The 26,265-nt window shown below is 40.1% G+C and overlaps 1 protein-coding gene across 2 annotated transcripts in view; it reads right to left on the reverse strand.

The window, feature by feature from the left end:
* The window catches only part of Pan3 (poly(A) specific ribonuclease subunit PAN3), a 115,336-nt gene that overhangs the window by 71,762 nt on the left and 17,309 nt on the right, over positions 1-26,265 (reverse strand). The window contains exons 2-5 of one of the 2 annotated variants that reach the window (XM_032886654.1): positions 24,627-24,748; positions 22,524-22,590; positions 20,709-20,779; positions 9,345-9,506 (exon numbers count right to left, since the gene is read on the reverse strand). In XM_032886654.1, the coding sequence (XP_032742545.1) occupies positions 9,345-9,506; positions 20,709-20,779; positions 22,524-22,590; positions 24,627-24,748 (422 nt within the window). The remainder of the gene's footprint in view (positions 1-9,344; positions 9,507-20,708; positions 20,780-22,523; positions 22,591-24,626; positions 24,749-26,265) is intronic. The other variant, XM_032886655.1, reaches the window with a different exon arrangement.

The raw sequence follows: 26,265 nt of genomic DNA on the forward strand, positions 1-26,265 counted from the left end.
CTAGCTAGCTGTGGTGCCATTTAGGGGTGGGGTTATAAACCCTTTAGAAACTGGAGCCTTTTACAAAGGAAATATGTCACTACGGGTAGGCTTTGAAAATTTATAGCCCCACCACATATCCTGTTCTCTGCTTCCCATGTGTGTGAATGAAAATGTTATATGCTTGCCAACTAACATGCCCTCCTTATCGTTAATGTACTCTACCCCTCTAGACCCATAAGCCAAAATGAATCCTTTCTTTTCTAAATTGCCTTTGGCCATGGTATTTATCACAGTAACAAAAAGGTAACTAATACAAATGTCATTAATTTCTGACCAGTAGGTAGCCTCATCAAAATTACACACACACACACACACACACACACACATTATTTATATGTATACACATATATATACATATGCATATATATACATATATACACACATACATATATATATATGTATGTATGTATGTATATATGTATGTTACACTGTAGCTGTCTTCAGACACACCAGAAGAGGGAAGCCGGTTCCATTACAGATGGCTGTGAGCCACCATGTGGTTGCTGGGAATTGAACTCAGGACCTCTGAAAGAGCAGTCAGTGCTCTTAACCACTGAGCCATCTCTCCAGCCCCCTCAAAATTATTTTCAAGTGACTGGTGAAAGTGCAGACCTAAGCTATGGTAGGAATGAAAGGCATGAAAGTAGCTCATACAAGTAGGAACCAGGCCCCCAAATCTGCTGCCAGCTGCCTAGACATATGAACCCTTTCCTTACATAGTAGCCTTTCTTTCCGGCTACTAAGATAATAGAAGACAAACATGGTGTGTTTATAAGGTAGAAGGAAGAAACCTTTCCATAGGAAGAAGTCCTTGAAAAGCCAAATGAAAGATTTGCAAACAGAAAAGACAAATTCCAAGGCACACACACTGTACAAGGAGAGAGCACAAACCGTAAACAAAGGGTCTGAGTTTTACAGGTCCAGCGGCCATTACTTACCAGGAAACACCAAGCTGGGTAGAGTCAGGGAAATGGCAGAAAGGGTGTTGAGGGGATGGAGGCAGAGAGCACTGCACTCACTTTAAGGCCACTGCAGTTCTCTAATTCTCCAAAGTCCCAAGGAACCTTAATCTAATAATATATAACCTAATGTAAGCAAAGTCTTACATTTATTACAATCCACTACATCAAAATCTACAATGTTCCCATTCCTGGATCCTAAAGATGTTTAAACCACCTCAAGTCGCACTAGAGCCTAGTGAGGAACTGACGAGCTACCTAAGCATCTAAGGAGCTTCCAAAACTTCTCCGAGCCAGAGAACCGAAGCCCAGTCTTTGAGTTTTTAAAATTACATCATCAAGGCTTTGGTCGGTGTTAATAATTTTTTAAAATTCTTAAATTTACATAAATTCTATGAATTCCAGATCAATAGTCCCAACCCTCGCTTCCTTAGAGCAGAAACTAAACACAAAGCAAAAAAGCACATTTCCTCATTGGTTTTACACTGCCTGTCCTCAACAGGAAGCTGGCACAGCTCTTGAGGTTTCTTGGTACAGCAGACAGCAGTCTTTGGTAACTACTTTCATGTAAAGCTGAAAGATGATACACTACTAAAATTAAAATGATTCCTTACAAAGTTCTAAAATCTATGTTAAGTAACAGTTAGGCGCTATTACCAACTCCAATTCTTCCAAGCAGCCAGAAGAACAAAGTACTAACTTTTTAATTCTCTAATCTTTGCTTGCTTGTCCTAGCAATCCTGTGGCCTCATGTACTCATGTCCCTCTAATACTGTTTCTACATTACATCTAGGTCTTTCTCCTGGAAGATAAGCCCGTCTATGCTCACTTGTACTCTATAGATTCCCATTTTCTCCTACCCATGCCTTTCCTTCCTGAGAACACGTTAGCTCTGTCCTTGATGTCCTCAAGTTCACCCTGGCTAATTAATGCAGCAGTCACTGGACGAGGGCAGAGGGAGGGGGAACTGAGGGGTACGGGGAATGGGGCGGTGTGCGTGTATTGCCTCGTGATTGCCAATTTAAGGCCAAGTCTGGCAAAGAACTATTTCTACAAAGGACCATGTAGGCTTTTATGGCCTTTGTGGTTATGGTGTCTACATCCTTTCCCACGCCCTAAAGGCCAAGCAGAAGGCTGCTCCTCATCCTCCACAGCTTCCTAACCACCTCCATTCCTCATTGTGAGAATCATCTGCTTCGTTCTTATGGCATGGCCAGCTCCAAGTAACAAGGGAAGGATACTCCCCAGAAAGAGAGACTGGAAGTAAAGCAGTAGACAGCAGATCAGCTTCAGGGCAACAGCAACCAGCAGCACACGTGGGCATTGTGGGCATCGTGCAGATCATGGGGATCAATGGCCAGGGGCAGGATGTGTCTCACTCCCCTTAAGCAGCCATGCCGGACCCAGCAAACCCCCCACAGTGTTCATGCATTTCATCATTTTACCAGGTAAGCCACTATCGCAGTAATGCGCAAAACTTCCAGTTCAGAACTCTTTTAAAACTTCTGAGGCAGAAAGAGTGTGGTTTTAATACATCAGTACTTTTGGGCAAATTCTAATCTCTAATACCACAAAAACTTTGTAGAACTTTACATCTCTCAATCCTGTCATTCAAGCAGGCACCAGATTCTTACAAGATGGAACACGGTCACCAAGCACACAGGTGGCACACATCCATACATGCAGACAACCAACCAGACACATAAACTATATCTTTAAAAAACTAAAATAAAGCAATGAGGTATGAAGAACGAGACCAACGTCAACTTCTGTCTCCATAAGCACACACATAGGTCTGTGTGCTCATGAATGCGTAACACACACACCTATGTATGCATAGGGTTTTAGAATAACTGCTAAGAAATTACACACTGCTCAGTGATGCTTACAGATGACCAAAATACTCTGAGAATAAACAAAAGCAAAGTATCAAATAGTGTACAATCCAATGGAAAATGGAAAAGAACAAGCAGATTAAAGAAAATCATGCAAAAACAGAAAAACTTTTATCTAAGCACTACTGGAGAACAGTGAAATTCTATTTCCTACAGACACTTGAACAGTGCTCACAGGAAGGCCAGTTAACACCCTCTCCTGAGAGAAAAGAAACATTTTCAGGTTCCACTTACAATGATACAGGGTCACACAGCTACAGAGACTCAGTAACATGTTACAGGGCGTGTGTTTTATGAACCACCATCCTTCCAAGAAAAGCAAGAGTCCATCCTAGAAAAATACAATGTATGTAGACAGATGGAGAGGCCAGCAACAGATCTTAAAGCATCCAGTACAATGTTCAGACACTTATGTGAAAGGTATGAATAAATCAGAAATCATGAAAAAGAGAAACAGAAGAGGTACCACAAGCAGACTATCAAAGAGCAGGGATAAAAGCAGACAGTATAAGAAAAATCTCAGGATTTAGATCTTGATGAATTAAAACCGGGTTTATTTCTAAAGCAGTTTTCCATTTGTCAAATGGGGAGAACATGACTGTTATATTTAATACAATAGTAGCATATACTGTCCAGTTTTTCATCCCTCAGTTAATCGGCAGGAATTCCTCGGTAGTTCTCATCCCCTAAGAAGTGGTGGTGCATGCACAGCACTCGAAGGCAAACATTTAGTTTTGCCAGGTGTAGTTGTTTGTGCTTTAATCCCAACACCCGAGTCGTGTGCCCCTCTCAATACCCAACCCACGCTGTGTACCTATCTCAATGCCCAACCGCAAACAGGTTCAGGGTTGGGACAGCCAAGGATGAGCAAAAAATAAAAAAAGATTACAGAACAAAAGAAGCTGGGCTTGGTGGCACTGGCCTTCATCACAACACTTGGGAAGCAGGGACAGGTGACTTTCTATGAATTCAAAGTCAACCTGGCCTACATAACCAATTTCAGGACAGTTAGAGATACAGAAGAGAGACCCTGCTCCCTAAAAATGTTAATAACAGTAACAATAACAAAGAAAGAAAGAATGAGTAACAAAGTACCAACACAATACAACTTTGTCAAGGCTGTCACTTACTAGCTTAAATTTGGTCACCAAGATGGACGTCAGGTAGCACAAAGGAAAGCTGAAAAGAAACTGAAGAGGATGAGGAGAATTACAGGATTTTCATGAGTAATTCAAATCTGTAGACCTGCCCAAAAAGTAAGTGGCCATGCCAACCCAAGCCTGGGACCCATGTGTTCTTCAAACAAGGCAGCAAGTTTTAAGTTCCACACAAGAACTTCAAAAGGGAAAGGAGAAGGAAAAGTTTTACAGTGAAACAACAGGAACCTGAGGACAAACTAAGTACAATGAATAAGAAACATAGGCAGAAAGGAAAATAGAAACACAAAAACTGAACTACTGTGAACGTCAGCTGGTTTGAGGTGTGACAATATCATTTACCTCCTGAATATCTGTGTGTGTGTGTTGGGGGGTGGGGGTGGGGTCGTCACTCTAAGATCTAATTGAAAGGCAGTGCCCCGTCCTAGCTGGCAGTGGAACCAGCTACTCTATCTAAGCAGTGGTTCTGATCTCCCAAACACTGCTACCCTCTGATGCAGTTCCTCATGCTATGGTGACCAAGCACAAAATCACTTTGTAGCTGCTTTACAATTATAATTTTGTCACTGTTATGAGTCCTAAACATGTGACATGCAGATGGTATTAGGGACCCCTGTGACAGTGTCACTCAACCCCAGGCTGAGAACTGCTGCTTTAGAGCCCTTTCTCACACTGACAAAAGCCAGATAAACCTGAACATGTGGAAAAGGAAAAAGGCAACTTCAACAGGAAAAGTGTTCACGATCCTTGCTGAGAGGTGTTTGAATTTTATTCTCAACTGGTTGATGATGGGGGTGGGGGTAAAAAAAAAAAGGAGGAGGAGACGTAAAACACAGAGAAATGATGATAAGGTTGATGATGGCATAAGTGTGAAGTAAAGAGATGTAGTGGAAAATAGTCAATCTTGAAAGATTAAGCACACAGGCTTTAAAGAAAGATGAGAAAATATAAGCAAAGCTTCTGAGAGATAAGAGATGAACAAGAAAATGGAGCCAAGCAAAGTCCCCTAACGGAAATCTTTTAAAGGAGAGGGTCTGGGCAATCAGGAAGAATTAAATACACTTAATTTAAAAAAATCATAAATTAACAAGTTGAAAATTGGCCAGATAAGTATAATTGAAAATCTGCTAATTAGGCTATTATTTTTGCCATGTTGACTCTGGAACGGTCAGTTTCTTTCAAAACAGGTATAGTACACCCTATGCCTTCTCTTCTGATTTTAACTACACCTCTTATTAAACTCAGATTAAATCACCATAAGTTTAAAATCATTGCTACAGAAAATAACTGACTGACTGCTGAGATTACCATCGAAAGTAACAAGAGTTTGGCTTTTCTACCTCTTCGGCTTCACTGGGCATGTGTTATTACCAAGAACACCATAAATTTATATTTCTACCATCCTTCACTCAACTGGAGAGATGACTCCCGGCTGCTCTTCCAGAGGACCTAAGCTCAGTTTCCGGTACCCACAAAAAAATGGTTCTCAATTGTCTGTAGCTCTAGTTTTTAGGATCTGTGATGCCCCCTTCTGGCCTCTATGGGCATTGGCAAGCACACAGTACATACACATACATGCAGGCACAACCCATATAACAGTTTTTAAATGAAGGGAACTAGAAAGATGGCTCAAGTTTAAAAACACTGCTCTTAAGAAAGACACAAGTCAGTTCCCAGAACCAAGATAACCATCCAGAACTCCAAGGAATACAGCTCGAGGCACCAGATATACTACATACCAACTTATACACATACGAACATACATACGTGCGTGTACGTGTACAGACAGACAGACAGACAGACAGACAGAGACAGACACACACACACACACACAGTAGAACACACCCAAAAGATAAAGAGATGTATTTTAAAAAAACAAACCCAAAACCCCTTCTGGACAAGACAAGGCTACTCACAAACTCAATGCAGCTATGACTACCCAAACAAGACTGTACCTGCTAACATTTCAGCAAGGATGAGGAAAGGGCTCAGGAGTCCCCACTCCTTCCTGAGGAACTACTGGCAGTTGGTGATTACTGGAGAAAGAACTGTCATTTTCTTCAGTGATGTAGCCACTGAGAAGTAGGACTGTGCCAGTCAATGAGCACCCAGTCATGCTCAGGCCAGCAATTCCAACTAAACTCAATGGCTCACAACAGAAAAGACATGGAAAGTGAGAGGAGACTATTGGAAAAGAGGGATTCAATGGAAGAAGAGACAGTAACAGGAGTAAAGGTCACTTAAAATTCACTATATACATGCATAAAACTATCGAAGAATAAATAAGTTAATTAAGTTGAAAACAAAGCCTCAAAACAGATGTCATTGTTAATGTTTAACTGGTTTTCGTAAGTGGGGGAAAAAAACCAAAAAACCCAAGTTGTAAAGTCAAGATCAATAAATCAATGAAAAGAAATGTTTAAAAATCTCAGGAAGATACCTTGATGTCATTTCAATAAATCACAAGAAAAAGGTCACTTTTACTCCCCTCTTCCCTGCCCCTTCTCTCTGCAGCCCCCACCCCTTCCCTCCACGTGCTCATGGTCGGCCTCCTCTCCTCTCCTCTCCTCTCCTCTCCTCTCCTCTCCTCTCCTCTCCTCTCCTCTCCTCTCCTCTCCTCTTCTCAAACCTCTCCACATGGAGAAAGGAAAGGAAAAGAAAAGCGAGAAGAGAAGAGAAGAGAGGAGAGGAGAGGAGAGGAGAGGAGAGGAGAGGAGAGGAGAGGAGAGGAGAGGAGAGGAGAGGAGAGGAGAGGAGAAAGGTCTAGCTTTTCAGATGGCACAGATTCTGCCTAAGCCATAGTCCTATGTAGTGAACTCTAATCACTGGCATCCTCAGAGTGAAGTTCCCTGGCAGAAGCTCAGGTACACAGTTCCATACACAATTACCCTGCTAATTCAGAGACAAGAGTGAAAGCAGAGAGCTGCTTTCTTACCAGGTCTGAAAAGCACGCGTTCCAACCTCTCTGCTGACTCTTTATACTCTTACTTTACTTCTCTCTGATGGTTCAGCTTCTTCGCTGAACTATAATACTCATGCCATAAACATTTAACCGAAAGACAACAAATGCAAAAACAGAGTATCAAGGTTACCACCTGAGATATGGCTATAAATTTTTAGTAAAATATAAATAAACTTTTAAAGTGACCTTAGAATGAGAAGATCTAATAGTTTAAAAATGAAACAAAAATGCAAATAATGAATCTGGATATAAAACTGTTTTAAAATTTTTATGTCAAAAATATAAAACCATAGTAACAGGTCCCAAAATGGTATGGAATTTATTTCTATGATTAAAAAAAAAAAAACACAGTGCAATGACCACCTTGGCTCAGAACTACTACAGGCTCCTGGTTTAGGACTCACAGGTACAGTAATGAGACCAGATGAGTTTCGTCAGGAGTTCAGCATGTGACTCAGGTGGGAGGCGTTTTCAAGCTTATAAGTTCTGAGTTGGGAGGACATTTCCCATGCTTTAAAAGAAATATGAAGCATAAAGTCACAACATTGGAAATATGTCAGGATCAGATGACTGGGATTCCAGTTTTCACACGTTAATGACAATTTTTATTCGTTTGTTTGTTTAAGAGGGTGTTGGACACCGTGGAGACAGTTATAGATGGTTGTGAGCAGCCAATGTTCTGCTCTCTTAACCTCAGAGTCCCCTCTCTAGCACAAACTGTTTTTACTAGCAATTTTAAGAATTGTACCTCAAATACGCACTCTCTTACTAACCTATTGTTTTACTTACACCTTTACCTGAGAAAAGACACTCGGAACAGATGCAGTGAAAGAACCAAGGGAGCTGAACCTTGGCTTTGTCAGGGTCCCACCCGACTTAGCTGGCTGGCCTAGCAGATTTTCAGAACTCCATTTTAAAACGGAAAAACATTTGTAGTAAGCCAAACAAAATGGCTTTTTCTACAGATCTCAGAGAAGAAAATTTTATTGAAACTTATTAATATATGAATATAGCATTCATAACATAATTGAAACATTTCAACAAAATTGTTTTAAATATGACTTTCTGAAACTCTCTGGTTGATTGGCTTTCTTTAACTTTGAAGTTTCCATTAGGGAAAATACCACACTTTGAGATATTTTCTGCAATAAATTATTCTTATGCCAAAGTCAACATAGTTATGGCTACTAAGTTAATATTACCAAGTAAAATGCTATAGGATCAAATTTAAAAACAGAAGTGAAACCAAGTTATTAAGATTGTATTATCTTTTGTATACAACATGTTGGGTTTGAATTTTTAATTTAATATTGGGTTTGAATATTTAAATACTAATTAAACCAAAATCTGGAAGGAAAAACAAATTTCTAACTAAAATTATGATTAACAGTACTATCCCTACCATATAACTTCCACTTTTTAAGAATGAAACCATAAGTCAGGCAGTAGCAGCACACGCCTTCAATCCCAGCACTGGGTGGTAGAGGCAGGCAGATTTCTATGAGTTCAAGAATAACCCAGTCTACAGAGCGAGGTCCAGGACTGGATGAGGAGCTGGGTTTGACTCCCTAATACCAAGAAACAGGAAAATAAAATATATACCTTCAAATAAAATTGAAAAGAAAAAAGGTAATATAAAAATCAAGAAATAGAGCCGACAAGATGGCTCAGTGAGTAAGGATACTCAGTGAGTAAGGATCCTCAGTGAGTAAGGATACTTGCTGCTGAGCCTAAGAATATGAATTTGATTCCTTGGACCCACATGGTAGGCTCCATGGGTTGTCCTCTGTCCTACATGTGTGCTCTATGACATACACATATACACATGAACACATGTGTAGCTCACAAGTCAATGCAAAATTCAAAAAAAAAAAAAAAAAAAAGAAAAGAAAAAAAAGCAAGTAAAGTTTCCCAAGCAGAAGGAGGAGGAAAAGGAGGAGGAACAGAAGGAGGAAGAAAACAAGGAGGAGGAAGAGGGAGGGAAGAAGAGGAGGAAGAAGAGGAGACAAAAAAGAAGGCCAAACAAATATCTCATCTGTGAGGCACAGACTGTGGCACACTCTTCGCAGAGGCAGGTGGATCTTTGAGTTCAGGGTCAGCCTGGTCTACCGAGCAAGTTCCAGGACACCAGGGCTACAAAGAGAATCCCTGTTTCACACCAAACAAAACTCATCTATAATGGCTCGTTAATAGACTACTAACCTTGCTTGACTTTACATTGAATGACTTAAGTGTATTAACTAGGCCAGCCCATCTTTTCATATCCACCAGCCCAGTCAAAGAAACCAAGAATCACTTTCAAAATATGTCTAAGAAAAATTATTTTTACCTGTAAATTGTTTTCTGTGACTCTGTTCCACCAAACCATATTGATGGGTACTCCTGATTTACACCTGTCAGCAAGGCAGCCAATAGGGTTCTTTGCTTTTCGTGCCTTGGATCCCATCGGAACTAGCCTCTCCTCCAGCATCCCCAGGCGATACTTCCTTGGCTAGGAGAAAGAAGGAAAGAAACCGAGCCACTCCTAACATCCCCACACTAATCTAACCTAGTATGATCAAAGTGCAGGATATGTTAGGAAGGGGGATAGGAAACAAGTAAAATCGCTAAGAATGTTCCAAGTTTATAACCACCCACCATCTCCCACCCTCACCAGACCTCTCTAATATAATCCACAGCACTCAAAGGCTGAACAATGTTACATAAATAACCAATGATGTAGGGAATTATCTGATCTTATAACTTCACGAATAGAAATTAACTTAGCAAGGTGAATGCTTTACATAACCTCCCAATGAACTTACCTATTCTTACTGAAATAGGGAAAAATGGTTTCAGGGGCACAAAGTAGAGATTAAAAAAACAACTCTGCAATCTTCTTCAGCAACTCCTCTCACTATCTTATTTCCTGCTGAAAACTACTCCAATTAAAGGAAGCAACTGATCGCTAATAATCTTGTAAATCGTTTTAATTCTGTGAACGATAGGCTGGAATATAGCAATCACTCTAAAACAAGCAAAGTAAGATACTGAAAGAACTGAAATAATACAGTCTAATAATACAGTACAATAATAACAAAAATTACTTTTTTATTTCAGTAACCTGAAGAGACTAATAATGAATAAACTGTGCAACAAAATAGCAAATTGTTATTAACAATTCACTTGTTAACACACTAGTACAGTTAGTACACCATCCTCACAGCAGCCAGCAGAGCTGTATGAGATGTTCGAGCCTACCATTATCCCTTAATTATAACAAGTACAAACTACATTCAATGAACCTTAAAGGTAACATGTGCATAAATACAACTTACATAAACATGTACATGTATGCGTGTCCCCTTTAGCATATAAACTGATACATGCTTGAAAAGGTGTCTCCTTAAAAAACTGACATAAGATCTACATACTTACTGACTGCTATGCCCTGACATGTAATGTACTAAGAGTACTAAAAATCATTGGGCTGCAACATCAAGGGGAGAGTTTTTATTTTTAAATCTAATATAAAGGGAACATATTTTGCTGTGAATGCTGGTGCAAAATCCTATAATCCCAGCACTCAAAAGGCTGAAGTAGAAGTATTCTTAATCCTGGGCCAGCCCAAACTTCACAGCAAAATTGTACTTGAAAGAAGTTGAGAGAGACTGGAGAGCTCTGGCTGAATGGTTAACAGCACTGGCTGCTCTTTCAAAAGACCCAGGGTTCAATCTCCAACACCCATGTGGCACCTTACATACATCTGTATGTAACTCCAGTTCCAGGGGCTCTAACACTCTTTTCTGACCTCTACAGGTACCAGACACACACACACACTGTGCACATACATACATGCAGCCACACACACTGACACAGAAAATAAAATTTAAAAGGACAGGGATACAATCAGCAATTAAAAAAAAAATACACGATTTCTAAATTTCCAAACCCTGGAAATACCTATTGAAATTATTCTATGTAACACAGTTCTCTTCATAAGACCTATACTAATAAGGTGAATAAAAACTAGTTAAGCTTGAATTAAGAAAGAACCTACCCAATAATCTGAACAATAGAGGTTTATGACGCTAAAGCAGCTCCTTGCAAGTCTAAAGCAGAGAGAAGGTCTCTGGGTGAGAATATTCCATGTGCTTCATGGCTCATGCCACAATCACATTTTAATTGGAACAATTTTAAAAAAGTTAAGATTAAACTCATACATTTTTGGTGTTCAAATCAATTACTGTAAGGCTTTGATATATAGTGAAAATAACCTTAATAAAACATTTACTATTAAAACTGTATTTTAGAAAATCCTGGGATATAAATTCTTCTACCTCTATCACAAATATTAAAATATCAAAAGCCCATTAAAATCACAGTGGAGTGAGGGGAGATGGCTCACTGGTTAAGAGCTCTGGCTGCTTTTCCAAAGATTCTGGGTTTGGTTCTCAGCACCCACCACATGTGCAGCTCCAGTTCCAGGACTCCTGATCCCCTCTTCTGGGTTCCACAGACGCTGCACATACAAGGTGCAGACATACACACAGGCACAACACTTCTGCATATAGCAAGCAATTGTTTTACAAGTCACAACTGGTCAAAACACTTAGACAAAGATATTTCAATTCTAACTATATACTGAAATGATATATATAATATATATAACTTTAAATGTTCTACAGCAATTTATTATTCAGTTTCTTTTTGATCCGGTTGACACAGTCAGTGTAATTTAGCTTCCATGTCACACACTAGTAATACAGAAAACAATTACATCATCTTTTGTTGACAACAATTTTCATTAATTGTTTCTTGGTTTTTCCAAACAATTCTTACTCCTTTCCCTCTCTTCCATACCCAGTGCCTGCAACTAAAGAGATCTGTGAAGTGGGGCCACAACAGACACAAGCTCTTCAAATAAGCAGCCCGCGAGCTGCACGGTTCTTCAGGACACTAAAGATCTAAAGCAGAACCATCATTTAAAATAAGAGAAGAAGCTCGCACAGGCCTTTAGTCTCAGCAGCTGGGAGGCAGCCAGAGCTACATTACATAGTGAGACCCTAGGAGGAGAGGGAGAGAGGAAGAAGGAGAGGGAGAGGGAGGGAGGAAAGAGACAGGAAGAGAGACAGAGCAGAGACAGAGAGAGGGGTGGAGAGGGAGAAAGGCAACAGGAACAAAGTCACAAAGCAAAATGACATTCAAAAAAGCGGCAGCAACAAGGAGCATGAAGGTATAGCAAAGAAAAAAAGAAGGGTATGGGAGAAATAAAGAGGACCTTATATACAAGCCTCACTGCACAGAACAAAACCACAAGAATGTTTCATCTGTAAGCTAATTTCAGCTGGGTGAGTACTAGAAAAAAGAAATTACAAGTGAACATCTGAGAAAAGACTTTGTGTTGGGAACAACATATTGCAGGTGCTTAGAATACAATGCCGCGCACATGTTCCTTTCCTTGAACGGGGTTGTAGTCTAGGAGGCTCCACAGGGACGTCTAACTCACTGCCAAGGTACAGTAACACACATGACTGAGGCCCAAGAGAGCAGAGACAAGCACTTCACAAGTAGGCAAGTGCCTAAGCAGATGTTTAAGGCAGACCGAGTGTGCCAGACCAGGAGAAAATGAGGGAAAGTGGGCCGAGGAAGGGAGACAGCGTCCTCCGGATGTGCGCTGACTGAGACTGTATCTGAAGTAGGGAATGGAGGCCTGGGGAAACGCAACTGAAGATCAAAGCAGGGTGGCACTGAGTTCCCATATCACCAGACCACTCAAGAGAGACATAGATGGAAGCTTGAGAACAGTAACAAAACATTTATTGTATCATAACCTATGCTAACCATTTTGCGCCTCAATCGGCAAAGAGAGAGTTGGCAGAAGTAGCTGCATTTCGGAAATGGGGTTCTACAGCGGTTTGGAGGAGGTACAGGCCTGAAGCAAGTGACAAATGACTGGACTCTGGAAAAGAGGTCTCGGCCAAGCTTTTTCAAACTCAGCACCACACCCTGGACTAATCTTCACAGCGGGATGTCCCAAGCCTTATTTCTAAGGCTTAGGTATCGTCTTCCCTAGTAGACTCCTAAGCAGCACTATCTCCACATTATCACACAAAACTCTCCAGGACTCGCCACACAGGGTGCCACGCCTCTAGCTAAGTGGTACAACATGGGACAAATGTAATACATTCAGAGTGCAAAGGGACTGGTAGGCTAAAAACTACTGACTAGCTGAAAGAGAGACTAACAGGAAAACATAATCAAGTGGGTGAGGAGGAAGAAGGGAGGGAAACAAATGTTATGTGAATTTTCCTTCAGCACAAGGCAAACATACCTCTCTCCTTCCCCTTAGTTTTTAAAACCCTCAGACAAGCATTGAAAATTGCAATCAAAAAAGAAAAAAAAGAAGAAGCCAAGACTTGTGCTGATCTTGTCTCCAGCAGGCTGTGCACCGCTGTCTTACTATTATGAAATGGGGACCTGTTATGCCTTCTAACAAACAGCTTCTCCCCTCTGTCGCCCAGCCATCCAGCACAGAGCAGAGTCCCCAGTGTCCTTGTGCTGGGGTCAGACACCCAGTACTGCCTACAACATCTACTCTCTCCTTTCCCCTCACTCCACCCACTCTAAGACACACATTCTTTTTAACCTGGAGTCTCAAGATTGTCTACAAAGATGGCTGACTTTTATAGCTTACAAAATTTAAGAGTTAAGACAGTTAGACAGTGGTAGCTGAACACTGCCTTACTTTTTTGTCAGGATTTAGTTTTAAAGGCATCTTGAGCAAGTTTTCAAGAGAAAAAAGGTTGACACTATATTCTAGAGTAGAAGTGTGACAAACCTGAGGATCTTCAGGACGTACACCTCAGTGTAGCACTTACGTACTTGCCTAGCACTGCCAAGGCCCCGGGTTCATCCCCTTCACCATAAAAGTCATTTTAAAACAATTATTCTGACCCATTGAACCAGAAGTAAGACCAAGGTCTCATTTCTATACCATACCCAGTACTGCCAGGCACTGCTCAGCTAAAGACCACACTGGAAAGTGCCGTTCTTGAGTCAAACCAAATAAAAACAACTGGTGATACAATGGAGATGGGAGGCACCTTCAAAACGGAGGGCTTTGCTGCGTCACAGCTTTCTGCGATGTTTAACCTTGACTTAAAACTCAGTCTTCAAAGCCACTACTTGAACACCTCCTCCTACCCCCATTTTACAAAATCCTTTCCTTCCTAAGACTTTGGCCTGGGCAGCTACTCTAACAAGACAGGTTACGTGTACTTATGCACTTTTATGTTGTCTGGGGTATCATGCAGGGGAGAAGGGTTGCTTTTGAGACAGGGTCTATATAGCCGGGACTGCTTTTGAACTCACTGTGTAACTAGCTGAAGGAGACCTTGAACTCCTGACCCTCTTACTGCACTGCCACACTTAAAAGTTTCATTCACTAACTCAAGATTCCTGTGTCAGCCTTTCTGTTCTTAGAAATGGAAATAAACGAACAGTAAAATCTGTACATTTTTCAAGAACATTTAGAATCTAGAGAAGGAATGATGTCCACTTGTGTAAAACATAAAAACTAGCATGCCAGTGTTCACAGCACAGAGTCCTTGGTAACTACAGAGCACTGCACACCATCCTCAAAACAATGGCAGGCCGGAGAAAACAAGACGCTATCCCCAAACAAAATGTTTCCCTTACCTCAAACTACAAGAAGTCCCTCTAAATATCAAATTCATAAGCAAGGACTTTATTATTTGTACTATGAAACAATGACTAAAAAATTCGTGCTCAAAAAAGTGAAAAGTCATGAACACAGGGCAAACACATATCCCTTCACCTAATGCTTAGTGACAGTCCAAATCCACTATCTTCTGCAGTAACAATCCAGCATCTCTCTCTCCACAACCGAGTGTGGCGTCCACTGACTAGAACAGCCAAAGTTTACTACACAGATTTCCAAATAAGCATGCTTTTCTCCCACAATCTCCTCTAACTCCAGAAGGTCATCCCTTAGTTAACTAAAAGCCTAATTATTTCAGTATATCTTTACTTGTAAAAAACAATTATAATTCCATTAATGATCAGTAATTAATGTACAAACAAATCAGTACAAACAGGCCACTAAAACTAACTAAAGCCCATTTTGGTACACGGGCCTTGCCTTGGATGACCATGTACCTAGACCTTGCTGGCTTCCAACTTGAGGCAATTCTCTCTCCTGCCTTTGGGATGCTGGGATTACATCTAGGCATAGCCAACAAATCTCTTGTCACAGGTTTCAACATTGCCATCTCTGTGGTGCTGGGGTCACAACCAGGTCCCCTGGTCTGTTACAGCAAGCAGTCTACACAGTCATCTCTTCCCAGTCCCTTGTTTTGTTTTTGTGAAATACAGTCTGAGGTAACCCAGGCTAGCCTAAAATTCCTGATCCTCCTCATTTCCCTTCCTGAGTATGAACCCACATTTGATTTATGCAATTCTGGGGATCAGATCAATCCCAAGCATCATATACGTTTGACAAGCACATATGCAAGACAAGCGCTCTACTAACTGATCTATTTCCCCAGACTGACTTTTTTAAAATTTAATTTATATCTATATACTTGCTTAGTTGAATCTTTAAATGAATCTGAGTATCTTCAAAATTGTCCTATTATGATTTGAAATGAGAAATAATCTTGCTACATACTCAGAAAGAGATTAGGTTTCTGAAGTTCAGAATTATAAGCTATAAGATTAAGTACTGACAAGCTCATGACAAATACCGCACATCTGTTAATATGTTTAATATGCACGGTTTTATGAAGCTAATACCCATCCTTACATCAACTTTATGGATTTGAAACAAACCCTAAAAAGGTTAAAATACGTCTCTATACTCTCACCACTAATAAAGGTCAGGCTCAAACCCTGTCCTCTTAATTATAGTGCCCCGTCTCTAAGAAACCAACACTGCATCTTAAAGTAGCTCTTAACACACCATGTTCCACACGTCATTTACCTAAACCTGAAACTCTCTCTCAAGCTTACCAGCATGAAGGAATTGGTAACAAACAGTAAGAGATGATAGTCAAAGAATTACCCTAAATAATGAAGCCTAAAAGATTAACTCGCTATCTTTCTTCAAAAATAAAGGAAAAAATTAAGAACTACAATTATCAGGTTGTACATGGGTTGGCTAAAGTCATCTTTACTAATTCATTCCCCTACACCTACATCCTAGGAGAACAAAATGAATGACTAACAAGGCCACATTCTCGGTAACAGGTATACTTCATAAAATGGCCTCATAATGACCTACTAGCTCTGAGGTCTGAGGTAAAAGCACCGTATACTTACTAAACAACTGGTGCCATATAAAAACTAACTCAAAAATCTCTATACCTCAAGACTGGATGACAGGTGTGTCCAACAGTGTTACATACTGTGTAAAAGTACATACTTCACTTGTTTGGATATGATGTTTAAAGTGTACACACACACACACACACACACACACACACACACACACACACACACACACTCTTAAACAACCTCCAAAACAAAAAATGCTACCTTTGGAAAAAAAAATCAGAGACAAAATTGTTTCAGTTATGAATTTGAAGAAATCTGTCTTAGAGCCATATGCACACCTTTAGTCCCAACACTTGAGAGGCAGAGCTGGGTGGATCAAGGTCAGCCTCCTCTACACAGTGAGTGCCAGGCCAGACAGTGCTATGCACAGGCCCTGCCTTCCCATTCCACCCACCACCACCCCCCAAAAATAAAGAGAAAGAATTTTTTTCTTAGTTCAACGCAAATGCTCACTAAACAACCAATTAAAAATAAAGTACTCCTTAAAAAACAGGAAATAGTTTTATCAGTAAGCTATGTGATGGGGACAGTACACAGTCTTAAGTTAAGAGGTTAGAACCGATCTGCAGCCAGTGAACCGAGCCCAATCAAGCCAAGCAATCCACCATCACCTCCCACTGCCCACGCCCACATCGCATCACAAGGCACAGCAGGTGAGCCATCTCCTGGCCCCCTTCTCTCAACCTGACTATGAGCTTTAAAATCAGTAGCAGAACAAACATTCCAGAAATAAAACTTAACATGTCATGAAATAAACTTAACATTAAAGCCTTAAAAGTTCACAGAAATAAACACACTACCCCACATTAGAACTGATGTTTCGGTCTTAGTGACCAAAACTCACTAAGGTAGGCCCAAAAAATCTAAACAGTAAGTACCTAAAGAGTGTTTTATTCTGGGAGAGGGAGAAACATCAATTCAAGTGACCAATCACTCTGAGAGAGAAAAGGGAATCCAAGAATACTGATTGGAATGCTCAGACTGCTCCTCTGCCCAGCTTACACCAACCGCATGTGGTGGCCCTGTACAAACTACACACGGCAGGAACCACGTCAGAGCCTAAAGCACCGCACAGTCACCCCTGTGTTCTATAGCTAACTAAGAATATTGTTTTCAAAAGTCTTGATACCTAATGTTTACATTTGTGATTTAGTGACTTGGCACCAGTAGCTAATCTTAATTGTACTTTCCTTAATTTAATCCTTCCAGTATCTAGCTAGCCTAAGAATAATTTGAAATATTTTATATTATAATCTTTTCAATCTATATATATTCTTAATCAAGAAGGCAAAAATATCAGTGCTTCTCAAGCATAATATAAAATTATTTTAAATCATTTCTTATATATCATGGTTCTATGATTTGTATAAAATTAAAAATGAGTTACAAGAAAAATAATTATATTATTTGATGCCACAGTATTTTCAAATTGCTACAGGTCCTTCTAAACTCCACTTACGTTGGCTCTGGTCTACCTGTAATGAGCAAAGGAATATAGATGTTCATATATGGAATTGTTCAGGAATCTTCTCACATATCTAATGACAGAGAATGGCTATGACCCATTATACTACTTTTCACAGCACATTTTACTTCAATAAGTTCATAAAAATACTAAGATGTCCAACCCTAATCCCTAAGTTTATATGTGAATGACAGTGTAAGAGTTTCCTTTCTAATCATGGGTACCTTCTACCTAGATGGTTTAGGCTTCTCCACAGTCTTTGCTATCAAACATCTTTTCCCTATGTATGCTCATGATCTAGAGAATTCACTGCTACTTTGCAACCATCAAACATTTTAAGTTTGCACTCACTAATGTGTTCCCATATTGTAAAGACGTGACTGTTGGGACCAGCCCACCTGAGATTTTGGACAGTAACTTACCTTACTTACAGGCTATGAAATGATAGTGAATGACCTGTTCTCCGACATTATTTTGAAGTATCAGTGAGTAATTATGCTACCCTGCTTAACAAGTATGTAATTTAATTAGTTATAATTTGTATTTACTTCCATGGAATTGCACCATGCACATACCCACAGATAGCACAAACCTCAAACTACGGAAAGAACCCCATCTGTCCCTCCCTTCCCCAGTGTCAACAGCAGCAAAGGGGATTTTGCAGTCAGGTCCTAACACTTGATGTACAGGCACTGCGGTTTTTAGAGATGAAAAGACAACGTCCTGCTTAGGCTGTGCCTATCGTTTCACAAGTGGGAAGATTACAATCTATGATGGAACAAGGTCACAGGTTAGAGGTCCAAGGACCTCAGAGTAAAGTAGGTCCCTCTATAATTAATCTGCTACTATTAAAATACATCCTAACGCTGAAGGCCAGCGGGACAGCTCCAGCCTACGACTAGGTTTCAGGAGGCAGAACAGAGTCACTGCAAGTCTGGGCCAGCCTGGGCTGCAAAGCACTGAACTCACACGCTGTTTCCTTTATTGTTTTCTCCTAAGGAAAACACAAACAAAGCAAAGCAAACAACAACAACAACAAAACACCCAGCCATGTGCTGTATTTTTTTTCCCCTGAAAATCTCCATTGACTTTTTTACTCTATTATTCAAAAACAGCTCTAAGTAGTGTATTTCAGCTGTTTAAGATGCAGCCAGCTATTAGTTTAATTTTCACAGGAATGTTTTTAAATACACAATTACTATTCTAATTTCTACTCGGGTATCAGAAACGACACTTAGTAAGAGAAAGTTGTTAGACAGACCATTAAGACAAAGGGAAGTCTTGTCTTTTTCTAGAAAGAGCGCTAGATAACTCATTTCCAGGTAGTGGCTGCTTTTCCACTTTGCTGCCATGACAGCTTTCAATGCTACTTCTCTTACTGCCAACACGTCTGCTTTACTGCATTGCAATCTGTGAGCAAAGTGTGTAAACAAAACGAGCTTTTTTTTGGAGCTGGGGACCGAACCCAGGACCTTGCACTTGCTAGGCAAGCGCTCTACCGCTGAGCTAAATCCCCAACCCCAACAAAACGAGCTTTATTCTTGGTGAAAACCATCACAGATCTATGAAAATCAAGCCCAAACCATGCATCTCTCAGGCCTAGCGTTCAAGCATTTCTAATCACGTTCCTGCTCTCAAGATGGAGAGAACGTTCAGTGCACTGAGTGCTCGTGATTACACATGTCCTATAAAATGTCTGTCTTTGAAACACCCAGCTCCTCAAGTTCTGTAAGTAACTTACTGACGTATGACTAACAAAGGCACAGGGCTACACTCCTGTTTCACACATGCACCTCATCAAGTGTGGGAATAAGCCTAGTTATGACATCATCACCTCGGTCTACCAAACGCTCACCTACGCTGCTCTCTACCCAGATGCCTGCCTGTCCCTCAAACTCCTGTTCAGTTCATTCTTAATAAAACTAATATTTAACTTAGGGACTCTCTCCCACTAGTTAGGTGGAAAGAGTGTTTAAACATCACAATAACAACCATCAAGATCCTGGGTCCAGCTGCTACTGGTCCTAACCAGATGCCCAGCTTCTCTGACTATCCACATCAGCATGGCATCAAACTATTCATTTCAACGTGCCACAAAAATCAGTCCTTATAAATTCTACAACAGTCTATAACTTCAATAACAAACTACATCAAATTAAATCAAATTTGGAACACGAATGGGTTTTAAGACTTAAGCATGGTGGCACATAGTTGTAACTGAGGAAGGAATACTGTGAATTCAAGTCCAGCCTGAGCTAAAAGTAAGACTGTGTTCTCCCTGTCTTCCTTCCCCCATACCCATTCCGCAAAGCAAAACTAACAACAAATCCATAGAATTCTAATTAAAATTTAGTTCTTCACAGTTGGATTAATTATGTAAAGTTGTAAATCTTAGATTTGTTTTGTATTGAGTATAAATTATGGAAAACCCTTTGAAATTTTGTCATAAAGTGTAAAAAAAAAAGGCTAAAATGTAGTTAAAATTACCTACACTGCGTCATATTAACAGCATCAGAAGAAAAATAACAAAAAGCAAGCAAAGGATTTCATCCCTTTGCATAAAATTGTTCACCCCATGCACACAGACCAGAGACAATTCCACATCAGAGAGGAGCCATCGGGCATGGAGGTGCCGCATGCCACAATCCCAACACTAGGGAGGCTCAGGCAGGAGAACCACCATAAATACAAAGCCAGCCAGAGCTATGCAAGATCACAACTCAAAAAGCTAAAAGCAATGAGAGAAAGCAAAAAGATGAGGAGAAATTTAAGTAAAGGCGAGAACACTCAGCCCGTAAGAGGCCTTACTCCCACTAAGGAAAATGCTGGTACTCAGTACCCATGTCACCTCTAGACCACATTTAGTTGTACTGCAATTTCAGTTTCACCTACCTTCCTTCTCTGGGAGATGTTGAGGGCACCGAAGTCATTAAACAAGGATGACGCAGATGAAGTCAGAGGATCTGGAAGGCAAGTCACACAGGTTTCCAGACAACTCAGATAACAAGCAAGGCTGGTACATGCTAACCCGGCAGTGCTGCCCAGAGAAGCAAGCTCAGTGCTCACACACCTGCGTGTTCAATGCAGGAGACACGAACTGACGCATACTTCACTCAGCCTACAGTGCTGTCCACTCAGTCAAGTATATATCTTTTTAGTCACACTGGGGGTATGGTTTTGAGGGAAGGAAGTCTAGTTGTGTTAAAACTGAGACCCTGGGATAATAAAGGGAGTCCAAGAGACCAGGCTCAGATAAGACAGAACAGCTAGGCCCTCAGACCATCTACTCTACAGACTACTCCACAGTTCTAAGTTTATCAAGACTTCTAACATGCTTGGTAAGTTTTTATTTTAAAGATGAAAATATTCAATGTTACAAAACAAACAGAATCCAAAGGTTTTATAGGTTCAAAGTGCCAATGCTCTGCAAACTCTGAATTATTACCCACTTTGCAAATCAAAATTTTTAAAAACACAAGATTTAGAATAAAGTACTTCATTTTCACTTCTGGGCACTAAAAGATCTTGTAATTTTTACTCTTATTATGTATGAGATCCCAAAGCCTGTACTGAATGCCCTCACAACACAGTACACAGAGATTTTCGCCTAGTTTCTCTGCCTTCTTCTAGCTGGAGTTTTGTGGTGAACTGTTTGCTGGAGTTTAAAAGATTTGATATGAAGTAAGTAACTACAAAAAAAGAAAAAAGATAAACAGCAAGGCAAAATGTTTTTACATGATACATACATTTTAGGCATTCAAAATATATATTTATTATATATCATTTGGGACCTTGCATAGCATTTAAACAATACTGGAAAAAACTAAAAATATAGGAATGCTACAGAAATAGCATCTTTCTTTCTTTCTTTTTTTTTTTTTCTTTTTTGATTTTTCAAGATAGGATTTCTCTGTGTAGCCCTGGATGTCCCAGGTGGAGCTCCATAGACCAGGTTGGCCACTGACTCAGAGATTCACCTGATCCTACCTCCCACTCTGGGATTAAAGGCGCGCACCACCACTGCCTGATACAAAGCAGTTTCTAATATTAAAATGTTCCTTTCTTCTTCAGCAGAACACGAAATTCCTAAATAATATAGAAACTTTATATACAAAAAAAATCTATCACAGAAAACAATCAACATGTAAATGTATTATTAGTAATTTTTTTTAACATTTTATTGATCTTTATAACTAGCATTATGTGTATATGTATGTGTATGTGTGTGCACGCACACACACACACACACACATTTTTAACCAAGGAACACTTTTTAAAATAAAACATAGGAAAAATATCTGAAAATATAACAAGTTATTTAAATGCTTATAATTTTTAAAATAATTCCATTGCTAAGATCTATCCAAAACAAATGATTCAAAGTACTGGCAAAAAAAAAAAAGACAAAAATTAAAAGCTATTCACACATATAGTCCACTAGAGTGACACTTCTTGTAAAAGAACTATAAGGGCTATAAAAATAAGCATTAAAATTTAACATATTAATCAAGAAGTATCATGATTAAAATATTTAATGTAATCTTAATTATTCTATTTATTAAACATGAAAAGAAAATTGGGTGATTCAAAATCTTGATTAAATGATATTTTCTAATTAATAGTTATTCATAATTTCTAAATTATCTACTATGATCATATTACTTTCAGAGTTACATACACATGCTCATGCACACAATCAAATCTTACCGTGGCCTGTGTATGGCTTGGCACTGTCATTTAGAAGGCTTGGGGAGCTGCTACTACTAGTCATTCTCTGAAAAATAAAATATGCATACGGAGCCACTGAGGAATGTGGGATAAAAGCATCCAACAGTGAGACTGACTAGGCCAAGCTGCATCTTCCCCTTCCTTTTTAATGATACAGAAACTGAGAGAGGAGTGATCTTTCACTTCACTGACTGACAAACTCATCTTCCCTCCTACACATTCTAGTACTACTGCTCAGATTACACCTCCTATACAAAGACTCCCGGGAAGCACATCAAATACTTTCTTATCAGCCAGGCATTTTAAAGCCGATGCCATAGGCCTATTCTGAACTTCAATTCTGTAACTCACTAGCATGGGCGAGACAAGTGAGTTTCCCTGTCCATAAGGCATAAATTCCAGCACTCATTCAAGAAGGTAGAAAGTAACTATACGAAGTCAATATATGCCCTAACATCTCGCAATTTCTATTTTCCCTCATACACCTTCTGTCTGCCCAGCATATCTTCTCTGCTTTTACACCCCACTGCCTTTATGTCTAATCTAGAAGATCTTAAAACCAATAAATCCTATATATGAAGCTAATTCAGTCTGTGAAAAAGTAATCTTAAGAATTTTTCAGCTCTAGCTTAAACCCTGTGACCCCAAAATTAAGTCATTTGGCTTCTTACTCAGTTTCAGCATCATTAAAAGGGGAAGCAGGAGGACAAATTCTTGAGACAATTTTAGTATAAAATTATATACACGCCATACATAGTAATACATGTGGTGGTGTAATCCCAGAACTTGTAGAAGCCGTTGTGGGGATCATAAGTTTAAGGTGATCCATCCTTGGCTATGCAGCAAATTTTTGGCTAGCCAGAGCCACAGAAGGACCTATTTCAAAATTACTATATATTAATTGATTACTAAAAACTAAGACATTCAGGAATGGGTAGAAAGCTCAGTGCCTAAGCTCTTGCTCACCAACAGTGAGGGCTTAAAGCTGAATCTCCAGCGCCTCTGTAAAAAACCAGACATGGCTTAGCTTACTGTAGCCCAGCACTGTGGGATGGAGACAGGTGGGTCCTGGGTGCTCTGGCTGGCCAGGCTAACCAGAACAATGAGCTTCTAGTTCAGTGAGAGAGCTCATCTCACTGCAGTACGGAAAAGTGCAATAAAAGAGGTAAACAACTGGCACAAAGCTCTCGTCTCCATGTATCATGCATGGGTACCCACACCTGTGCCATACACATACTCGACACATACATGACACATACATGAAGAGAGAGATGTGATTCCTTCATGACTATGCATGCTTACTTAAAGGCTTAAAGTCAAATAAAGCAAAAGGAACAGAATGACACTGAAACATCAGCTTTTAATAAGTTAAAAATTCAAAAACTATGGACTTCCTAAAGTCAGTCCAGGACTAACAAGAAACCGAAGAGCCTGTGTTTTAGCATCCTACTTTAGTTATGGGGATCTGGAAGGCACCACAGAAACAAGAAAGGGCATGAGACTACTCTCACTAGTGTGACCAAGTTTTCCAAAGAACATTAAATACATTTTCCAAGTTCATTCTAATTCTACAAAATTCTTCTTCATCTATCTACAAAATGTCCCCAGTGTCACACACAGCTATGGCAAAGAGAAAAGTCAGCTGTAAGAAGCATATGATAACTTCACTCAAGCACTCTGGCTTCAAACTTAACAGCTTTAATGTAAATTCAGAAACCTGCAGTGGAGCACTAGAAAGCAAGCTCGGGAAACCATCAACAGTACTGCCAGCTGTCTGGAAAGGTCAGCAAGATGTCTGGTGAGTGGGCATGAGAGATTCTCTTTCCAACACTGATAGCATATGCATGTCTGTTTAAGCTTTTAAAAATTTACTACAAGCATTATCAAGCTTTAATTAAATACACACTATCTACATACAACTAGTCTCCATCTACCCTCTACACACCCCGCTTCCACCACTCTTCCCAAACCCTACCTTGAAAGCTCTCACTCACTCCATCCCTAATGACATCCAGTCTTAAAGTCTGCCTCCCACCCCAACAGTTTAAGAATGGAGGACAGCTCAATCCACCCAGAGAATACCTGCATCAAGGGATACTTTGTTTCTACCGGGCTTCCAAATCCATTCACTCCAATGAAGCTGGTGCTGAAATAGGAATCTGTGAGGCTTGTGTCAGTTAAAGCACCTCCATCCATTCCGGGAACTGAAAGAGAAGGGAAATGCAAGTATTTACAATTACTTAAAAGGACAAAACACAGATTTTCTTTTCTCCTTCTGAATAAATTTCAGAGTCCCATAATGTCACATTTGCTTGTTTACCAGGTCATAACCCAAGATAAGATTAAGATTTACTTAACACTAAAAAGCTGTTTTAAAATTTGCATGTTTGCTACCTCCTCCCCGCCTTCAGAAAAAAAATTTTCCCCCAAGACAGGGTTCCTCTCTGTAGCCCTGGCTGTCCTGGAATTTGACCTATAGACCAGGCTCGCCTCAAACTCAGAGATCAGCCTGCCACTGTCTGCCAAGTGCCAGGAATGGCATTTTTATACTAGTCACTTAGTAGACACGCAACATGAAGAGCCCACACTTGGGTATCTAGCTTCCTAGTCAAGTTCCTCTCCTTTAATTTAGCAAAGGACTGGAGACTCCTAGTCACATCTCTGGAGTTACATAAACAGAGACCAGTTTGTCAAGTCTGTTTCTCTTTCACAACCAATCTGAAACTGTCTTACACTACCTTGGAATTCAGAGAGAAACTGTGAAGGCCACAAGGGGCTGAAGAAAAAAAAAAAAAAAAAAAAAAAAAAGGCCAGTGTTCGTTCTGTGCTGATGTTAAGGAAGAAATGTAGAAGACAGTCAAACTAGCTGGGCCACAAGTCCTGGATAAGGTATTTTGTTATTCTGAGGACTCGGCATGCAAGTCTTTTTACAATGTCCTATGTGTTAAACCACGAGCCTCGGCTGATCTGAGCAGTCACTGAGAACTTAACAGTCCCCACCTGAAAAAAACAAACTAAAAAGCCCACAAAGCTAGAGATACAGCTCAGTAGTGACTGTTTGCCTTGCACACAGGTAGCCCTGAACCCTATTCCCCGCACTGCACAAACCAGGCCTGGCGTGTGCTATGATGCCTATAATCCCAGAATTCCATAAGGGAAGTTGAAACCTGGGAATCAGGATTCAAAGTCATCCTCTGCTACATAGCCAAGGTTGAGACCAGCCTAGGATACATGGCCCTGTCTGGAATGAATGTATAAATAAATAAACAAATAAATGGTATCACTTTAAAGAAAGTGTAATACATCCACCAAAAAATTATAATAAATGTTAACATATCCAGTGAAGAATTACCATGTAATGATTTAAAATAATTATGATTGATGGGCAGAATTTCTTTAAAATAGCCCTGGCATTCCAGGTCTGGCAATACATACAGGTCTATATATCAACTCAATCTCAACTATTCAGGAGGCTGAAGTAGGGGAATCACAAGTTCAAGGCCTACCTGGAATACAACAGAGTAAGCTCAAGGCCACAGTGAGACAGTGGTGTCATACTTTAAAGGTAGGTAGTCAGTCAGTCAGACCTGTAACACAGCACTCAAGAGGCTAAGGCAGGGGGTTGGGGATTTGGCTCAGTGGTAGAGCGCTTGCTTAGCAAGCGCAAGGCCCTGGGTTCGGTCCCCAGCTCCGGAAAGGGAAAAAAAAAAAAAAAAAAAAA

This window comes from Rattus rattus, chromosome 16 (assembly GCF_011064425.1).
Source record: "Rattus rattus isolate New Zealand chromosome 16, Rrattus_CSIRO_v1, whole genome shotgun sequence".
Classification (NCBI taxonomy): domain Eukaryota; kingdom Metazoa; phylum Chordata; class Mammalia; order Rodentia; family Muridae; genus Rattus; species Rattus rattus.